The 9,259-nt window shown below is 37.7% G+C and overlaps 1 protein-coding gene across 1 annotated transcript; it reads right to left on the bottom strand.

Annotated features, from left to right (window-relative positions):
• Window positions 1-153: 153 nt before the first annotated feature.
• On the bottom strand, window positions 154-6,193 carry cgref1 (cell growth regulator with EF-hand domain 1). The gene is made up of 7 exons (XM_079663754.1): window positions 5,872-6,193; window positions 4,726-4,834; window positions 4,340-4,414; window positions 2,764-2,837; window positions 2,170-2,294; window positions 1,882-1,983; window positions 154-1,446 (listed from the first exon to the last, which is right to left on the bottom strand). Exons 1-7 carry the CDS (start codon window positions 5,879-5,881, stop codon window positions 1,180-1,182), a joined length of 762 nt encoding a protein of 253 aa, XP_079519880.1. The 5' UTR covers window positions 5,882-6,193; the 3' UTR covers window positions 154-1,179.
• Between the last annotated feature and the right edge of the window lie 3,066 nt (window positions 6,194-9,259).

Raw genomic sequence — 9,259 nt, 5'->3', positions numbered from 1 at the left:
TCCCTCATAAATTGAAATGTCATTTGGTAGGCTATATACCATTTTACAACAAAAACTAAATGTGTCCGTTAATTTTCCTATAAAAAGACCTTATCTTGTTCTTACAAGTTCAACACATCTTAGTAACTGGAGACAGAATTTAAAAAGCAGACGATAAATGAAATGTTTGCTTTATTTTTTAATCTGTATGAATTCATAAATGGTCAAAAAGAGAACATTTGAACAAGTTGGAAACCCTTTCATACTGAAAACATGTCAAATTTTCAGATAGACTTTGCATTGCAGCTAATAACTAATGTCATTTTAATGGGGACTTTCTAACTTCCCAACCTTTACTGATTTGATGGTTTCCAACTCCTTCCGGCACATTAAATCATCAAAAGTAAACGCTTACTAGATTAAGTGCATAAAAAGAAAATGGAGACTTGAGTGATACTGCATAATATGGTGCTTTTCTCCATCAAAATAGCCTAATTTTATTCAGTAAATAAACTAATCATTGCGAAATTCCCAAGGAAGAGCGGATTTAATTTCATGGCACATCAGTCTTAGCATATTGCCAAACGGTAGTAAAAGAGAGCAGTGTAACTAAATAACAGTCCTGGTGGCTCAGTCATAAGGCCAATCAGTGTGAACATGAACAAACTGTTCCTCTAAGGACAAACACATTAACATTAAAACATGCTCCTTCTTTCAGGTATGATAGAAAATGCTTCATAAATACAAGTGAATAAAACAAAATTCACATCTTGTGCTTTCCAAATTATTTTTAAAAAGATGACCAACTGTTTCACTTGCATGTAGAATAAAATAATATGTATAAGTACTTTGCCTAATAGGGATGGCTTCTGTTTTACTAATATAAATAATACTGCTTTTTTTTTTTTTAAATGTAGTCATTTTCTCCCTTTTCCAGCTTTTTTTAAGTCATTGTTACTCGCCGTAGAAAACAAATGCAGTGAGAGGGAACTTTTCAATACATTCCTCGTTGAAGAGATGTCAGATTCTGATCTCCTCATTAATCAGCCATCTACGTGTAAATCCTCAATTGAATTAGAAAGTGTAATCGAGGATTGTAATCGAGGTAAAGATCATTTGTAGGGACACAGACTCAGAAGTCCTCTCAGCGGAATTTTGGTATTTTTTCAACAGAAATCTTGGGGCCCACAGTTTGTGTGTTCACATCTCTGGTTGTCCCTGATGAACAGGGACTTTGTGGTCCTGCCCATGTTCTGCAGCAGGGGCTTCTGGGATTTGTTGTCCTTGCTGTTTTTCCACTTGATTTATGAGCTCCTCTTCTTCTGTCTTTACTTCCTGTTGAGGTTTGTCTTCATCTTGAAGCTGCACCTCCTGCTGAGCCTCCTCCCTCTCTTCTGCTCCTCCTGCCTCCTCGTCAGTCCCGTGGTCTGACAGCTTCTCCTCGGCTGCTTTGTTGTTGCTGGATTCCTGTGGTGGAAATGTGAGTTTAATTATACTGTGAATGTTTCAAAACATGTATCAAACAAGCGTGTGATCTTTAAAGTCTATGAGTTAATTATAATAAAAACCTGAGACAATATTCAAAAAGCTGAAAAAAGCATTTTTTGCTTTATTTGCATGAAAAATAACTAACATTATAAAATTAGTTAGAAATTGTTTGTCTATGGATTAAATAATCGACTACTCCACTGATCAAGGCAGCTGTAATTTATTTGTTAATTTCTGGAAAAACTGAAAAAACATAACCTTAAATCATGAAAATATATTTTCATTTTACTCCCTTAGTTACAATTAAGTTTATTGAATTTTGTCCACTTAAGTACTTGCTCTCTTGCCTTGTCAGTGTCTTGGAGGCAATGATCATGACGTTGCACGAAAAACAAGTGTGTGACTGTGCAGTACCTGTGTGTGAGGTAATGAAGGAGACAGCAGCTCCGACGGGGCCAACAGGCCGTCCTGGTTTAGATCGTGAGTCTGGAGTAAAAAGTCTACCATAGACACCACCTGTACTCACACACACACGCACGCACGCACGCACGCACGCACGCACGCACACATGCACACACACACACACACACACACACACACACACACACACACACACACACACACACACACACACAGGTCAGATAAACCGGCTAAAGAGTATGAAAGTGGTTTATGTACAAGTAGACAGGCTCTCCTCCTCACCAGCACATTGGTCTTTGCTCCAGGTGTATGATGGGAGTTGTAGTCTGAGAGTAGTTTCATCATCTCCAAGCCATCCAGGAGCTCACTGCGGTCGAAGTCATAAAGACCAAACAGGAAGAAAACCTCTGAGATGAGACAAAGCAGGAGAGAACTGACTGTTATGACCAAACACACATGTGATATCCTCTGCCGTTATAACACTCAAACTGTATATACACAAACACAACTTCAATAACCTTTATATGGTGGTTTTGGACACTTTGTAATCTCTGCTCATCGTATCATCTTTTTTAGATTAATCTAATAATCATTTCTTTAAAGTCTTGTGTCACTCAAGTCACTCCGAACCCCAAAGATATTCAATTTAATATCATAAAAGAGAAGAAATAGGAAATCTCCATATTTTCAAAAGTATGTTCTGAGATTTTTGCATGAAAAACAACTTAAACAACTAATTGATTTTAAAACAGATGTCAGTTATCTTCAGTCGATTTAATATTGCAGCTCTACCCGATAGATTTTCAGTTTTATTATAAAAACGTATTTATATGTGGTAATGATGATGAGCGTTACACACAATGTGGGATTTTCTACCTTGCTCCCAGGTGCTGATTTCAGGTCCTCCTTGGCTGTCCTTCAGACTGGATTGAATGTAACTTTGCAGCAATCTGTGCAAAGAGTGTCAATCAGTCAATTATTAAGAGACAAACTTTAACACTCAGGGGACAGATTGGTTCAACCCTAACTCTTTGCAGGTGAGATCACAATATTATTGTTATTTCTGTTGTTGTTGTTATAATGTTTTAACGTGTTCCTATTGAGTCTTTCAGACTTTGTTTGTTTATATGGAAAAGAAGAGCGGCAATACCATGTTTCGTAAAAATTATGCTCACAGTAGAAACATTTTAAACAACACATATGCAGCAACTGTCCCAGTCGAAGAGGGTAGAATGTGTGGGTACTGGTTGTAGAATAAGTCGTAAACACACTGCCTAAGTACCTAATACAAACCCACTTAAAAGGAAATGGAACTATCTCTTTAAGCTAACACGATGGTAGAGTAATATACATATACATATACATATTATTATTATTATTATTTTTAGCAAGGAGAAAGAAGCTGCAGCCACATCGTCACAAACAAAGTTCTCTTCGAGATACAAAATCCACAAAGTGGTTATCGTTCTCTTTGCTCCTCAATTAAATCAAACCTGTGACTCCTTATTGGTCAGTACTCAGTTCAGACTACTGTACAGGGTAAGACAGTGTATTTGTAACGTATGTGACCTGTCCCCTACATCATCTCCATAAACAAAAAGTATTTCATAATGACAGCGTAAAGCACATGTGATCTTATCGGTTTATGGTGCAGGCCACATCATTAGCACAACACAGCAGCCGAAGTCCACAGAGTGACAAGACAGCAGCTACAGTCCACAACAGCTGACTGCAGGTTCAACACATTTGGATCAGTAGTCACACTAATGGAGCTTAGCCAAGTTCAACCAGGAAGACCGTCTTTAGTCATTCATTCACATACTCCCAGTTTACTACTCTCTCTCCTCTCAATCAGTGATCGGGGGCGTCACTCCCCAGCTAAATCACTTTGCCTCTATTCCCACAAGCCTATCATTGTGCATTGCTAAACCTTTAAATCTGCTCTCTCCCCTTCCTCACAGTTGTCATTTCAGGTGAGTGAACGCAGCCCTCCTCAACCCCTTCCACCTTCCTTTCTTCCAAATCCAGGGTCAAGCTTGAACCCCTCCTCTTCAGACCGACCTCCATCAATCCCTTCCCACCTTCACCACCACCAGTGTCTAGACCCCAGGGGGGGGGATTCATCGGGTCGGTTTTTCCCCTCCCGAACGATACTCCCGCACAACGGGGTCTAATCGCCAAACACCGTTACATGCATCTGTGTATTCCCGGCAATAAATATATATTGTTACGTCAGCAATTGTTAATATATTTCAGCTGCGGGAGATATATTAAATCATCCTCTGATAAAGTTTTACTTTCAAGCTGCATTTTAAGTGACTGACTAAAGGAACGTTCTTCTTTCTACTTAGGGACGACATCAATTCCTACCTTTATAAGAAAGCACTTAATAGACTTATAATTAAAAAGTGTATCGTATGTGTGTGAAACATCATCATCTTGTTTCACTCACCTGCGGTCCTCTTCTCCAGAGCCAAAGGGATTGGCTAGCGCTGCTGAAGGGGGGCGGGCCTCGACTGCTTCCTCCCTGAAAGACAAACAAATAAAGATGCAAATAAATGTTTTCTGTTTCCCTTTGCTGGCATCAAAAACAGAAACATTCATTATTTGTCACGTCAAAGGTCTGCTTCAAATAACCAGCGTCATATATAAAGGTGTCCATTCTGATATTGCAACCCCCCCCCCCCCCCCCATAGTGTGCAAATGTAAGTCTTTTGACCATCAAATAGTGACAAACTGAAAATGTAGACATGAAAATATATTGTACTTGAAAGACACAACATGTTCTGTTTTGGTGTGAAGAAAAGGCAACATTTTGTAGTAAGAAGATGGAGTAACCTTTGTGTCGCAGGTTGACCCGGTGCAGCCTGGCTCAGGTGAGTGAGCAGCAGGAACAGAGGCAGGACACACAGGGTCGTCCTGCCCAGGTGAGACTCCATGAACACACCTACAACACACAGCCAGGTTATAACCTCATCACATCTGCACAGAATACAGTCATAGGATACTATCAGGAATGTATCTGCTCAAAAGTCATAGATTTACTGAAAAACATGACCAGAATTAATTGATGGTTGGAAAAGAAACACTAAAATATACATCAGAAGTGATGGTTTGATGATGCTGTACAAAGTGGAATTTCCCCATGGCTAATGCTAATGGCTATGTGCCGAAATGCTTGTAAACTCTTAATCTCATAGTCAATTGTGTTATTAGTTGTGTCAACTATTCTATCTACATGTATCACCTACTGTACTCCCTACCAACAGAAACCACTAATTACATGAATGTTTAACTGTGTTACAATCCTGCAGACTTTTCAAGACACATCTATTTTCAGCTCAGCACACTGTCTGTGAGTATGTCCTCGATGTGTCTACAGTGGGAGATGCAAAGGTAAATTTTGGCTAGGGATGTGTAACCTTGCAACAAGAACAACAAGAACAACAAGAACAACAAGAACAACAAGAACATCAAGAACAAGAACAAGAACAAGAATAAATAAATGTGTCATCTCTTACAGCTTATGAAGTATTCTCTATTTTGGACAACGAGTAAATAAAAAACCTTCCCAGCCAATTGACATGACCCTGTGTGACAAACCGTCTAACGTTGCTGCTTCTATGTGAAGTAGCAGTGATGCTAACAAAGCGAGGCTCACACTCCTCTCAGCTCAACGCAGCATTATCACAGCCTGAAGTGGAGAACAGTAACATAATGCACACTGAAGATCTCTTATAAACTGTTATTGTCTTCCTGCTTGACGTTACAGCCCTGAATTAAATACAAAAGAAAAATAAAAGCTATGTGTGGCGTAAAAGAGTATCAGTGAAAGAGAGTACGCATAATAAAATGTAGCCTACATTACATTTAAGAGAGCTGAAGTAACATACGCGTATGGAAACCCTCATTTAGTGATGTTAATCATTCTGATAAACACAAGCTGTGCTACTTTAAATCTCAGTTCAGTCATTGAAAACTTACCTCTCTGCATAGTTGATGAACGGTAAAGCTTTAGTCCGGGCAGGTTAAAGGTTCACATCTGGAAACCTCTGCCCTGCACCGCCCTGCTCGCGCGCCTCCCGGTCTGCACTGCGCAAGTGTTTTGGTCAATGACAGGGGCCACGTGGAACAACAGTCGTGTCAGCGAGTGTGCGCAGGACCCTCTTTGTGCTCCTTTGTATCTTCAGTCTCCAGTATATTCAGCTCCTCTCCGGGGTTTCCGCCGCGCCACGTCCTCACCGACACAAAGATTCCGGTAGTGCGCGAGGAGCGTTTTAGAGTGCTCACAGCTGTGGTTCACATTCAGTCTGAGAGCTGTATTGCAGCTACAGAGGAGAAGAGCAACTGAGTGGGTTTATTATAGGACTGCAGGCTGCGTCTTAAGTACTGAGATAGGCAATTTATAATTTACTTTTTCTTTATTCTGCTACTTATTTTTGCACCACTACTGAGGCAAATAGGCCTATTGTTCACGATACTCCACAGCATACAGTATATGAGAAACTTTATTAGCTAATTAAAAATACAAAATGTAATCACATACAATACTAAAAATGATAACAACGATAATAATAAAATGATGATAATAATGACTCAAGTAAAACTAATAATAATAATATTAATGTCACATACCAAAGAAATTGTGAAATATATCGTATCATGTGAAATTAATAAAATATTTAAAATTCACAAACAGTTAAATTAAAATGGTTTAAAACGTATAGGCCTACGCAAAAATAAGAACTCCATATACTACTTTAAGAGAGAGCAAACAATGTAATATTGCAAATCCAAACGCCTAATTGGTAATCCAGTGTGTGCTGTGCCATGAAGTATTTGCCTCTTTCTTTCACAGGTACACTCAAAGCAAAGGTATGCACCGAACGTTCTTCACCACAAGATGTCCCTGTAACTCTGATTTATCCTGATGGGCACTGTAATAACATATAATAGCAGAACACGAATGTAGACGATTAAAAAACACGTTATTTATTAACTTTACTTTGTGACAAAAATATAACAAATGGTTGTCTTTTCCTCTAGTCCAAGTTGTTTATTCAGAATGGTGTACAAAGTAATTATTCCACTTAGAGTTTCCTACACATAGAGATTAAATTAAATGAAAACTTTTAATAATATTGTTAATTTGGATGTTTACAAAATGTTTGACATGTTTCAATATTTCCTTTGATTCCCTTCTTAAGTTAAAATGGCTCAACTAAAGATAAACACACACACACACACACATGGTAAATCACCCAGTATTATGTCATACAGTAGCTGTGCACTATAATTGTCATGCTGATGTCCCACTGGCTCCCAGGGTGTGTCTTCCTTTGATCACACATCACTGATGATGAATGTCTTGACACATTTAAGATCTCTTCATTGGTCCCAAAGGGGACATTTTACTTTACCAACCTCGTGCTGCTATCTCCAAACACTGAAACAGTGGGAAATGCAGGTCTCTTTTCAAAGGTTTTAGAGAGAAGCTCATTGTTCTTAAACTATGTTACAAAAACTGTCAAAGTATGAATAATGCATGTCACAAAAAATTAATAAAACGTATACAGCAGCCTCTCTCATAACTGACATAGACATACAATGATCATTTTTTAAATGTAAAATTGTAAATTACATATTTCAAAAATAAAATGCTTTATGTGATAAATAATGCTTGCGTTCTTCAAAAATAAAACTCATCATGTAAATAGGGTAAAATGTTCAAGTCTCGAACATGGAATAACAGACACACACAGAGATTAAAACTCATGTTGACAATTACTGGATAATCTCCCTTCCTGTAAGTGAACGTTAGGATGTTTGTGTGCTGTGAAGTAATGAACTGACAGTGCTCAGCCACTCAGTGAGTCACACATGGAGAAGATTGTGTTTGTTTGTGTGATTGTGTGACTTTGATCTGGTTCATGCGGGTTATGAAGGTGTTACTATTCTTTCCCAATCACAGGTCTCAGATCTTACAGGGAAAGGACAAACACTTCCCTCCTTGACACAAATGTGTGTGCAGCCGCCGGTCTGAAGTCAGTTTCCCTGTATCTTCATTGATTACATTTCTACTAGTTTTTGACAGACTTTATTTATTTCTCATGTTTAATACAACACGCTTTAAACATTGATCTATATGTTCATATGGGTTGGTCAGTGGGGCATTCTACCGAATTAGCACAAAGTGCGTTCCCACAACAAGAAAAACTAACAAAACAATTAAGTATAGTATGTGTGTAAACCTCTTCAAAAACGTGTATGCCAGCCATGTACTTGCTAGCATTCTTTAGTTATGCTCAATTTTAGCTAGAATCGTCACTACCGAAACAGTCACTACCGTAACACGTGGTTACGTAATTGACATGATCGTTTCGGTAGTGACAACATGGAATGGTAAGCAGGTAAATCCCACCATTTTGAAATAAATGTGTTTTAAAGTCTGAAAATCAGTGTGTTACTCTAAAGTTCTCTTATTATAATATGTTTAGGTATATATTATAGGTCTCGGATATATAAAAAACATGTCTATGAAGTGTTTTGCTCAAAATACCAAACAGATCATGCATTCTAGCCTCATGCCCCTCTATTTCAGCCTGTTACTAAAGTGCTGATTCTGGGTCAGTAGCTTCAAACATTCACACTTCAACATAATGCATATTATGAGTTACGATTAAGCAATAATGTTGAGGGAATATGATACAACCTTGAGAACAAAATACTGTGGTCACTACCGAAACACTGGATGTTTTGTAAAAAGTTAAGTATATTGAGTTATCAACTAAAATGATATACTGATTGGTTTAATGTATGTTCAATTTCAACAATCATCAACTCTGGAATCAATATGATCAGTATTATGCATTTTACAAAGAAAGTTTACATTATGATTTTTATGAATTGTATAAATTGAACTTTGAAATTCGATTAAAAATGCACTTTTATTTATTTAATTGTGAAAACCCTCAAGAAATATTTGTTAAAATACTATTTAGAGAAGGGAAGGTAAAACAATCTTAACAGGTTGATATAATGCTTTTTTACTACAGTGTATTTACTATGTTTCGGTAGTGACCATTTTTGGTAGAGGAAGAACATTCCAATACAGTCTGAAAATACGATATAAACATGTACGGTTCTTTTACTAGATATGTGTAATTTAGATATGGTACAAAATATATATGGACAAAGTTTTGGGGAAAAAACATACAACATTTCAAAACATTTCCAACCTGACTTTGGTCCAATTCGTTAGAATGGCCCAAATAACACTGACAGTCACTTCTAACAGAACAATTACATTACTTCAGCAATGAGTAACTTCCAAATGGAATATACATATTTATAAAGACACTTTGCATAGAAC

This window comes from Notothenia rossii, assembly GCF_949606895.1.
Source record: "Notothenia rossii genome assembly, chromosome: 2".
NCBI lineage: Eukaryota > Metazoa > Chordata > Actinopteri > Perciformes > Nototheniidae > Notothenia > Notothenia rossii.
The sequence above is the reverse complement of the archived record's forward strand: the minus strand, read 5'-3'. Positions and strand labels throughout refer to the sequence as shown.

What these genes read in the sequence shown, in the direction of transcription:
- cgref1 (XM_079663754.1), bottom strand. An exon ending in AATCAGCACCTGGGAGCAAG is followed by an intron (nt 2,295 to 2,763) that starts GTAGAAAATCCC and finishes GTCTCATCTCAG; the next exon opens with AGGTTTTCTTCCTGTTTGGT. An exon ending in CTTCATTACCTCACACACAG is followed by an intron (nt 1,447 to 1,881) that starts GTACTGCACAGT and finishes TTTCCACCACAG; the next exon opens with GAATCCAGCAACAACAAAGC.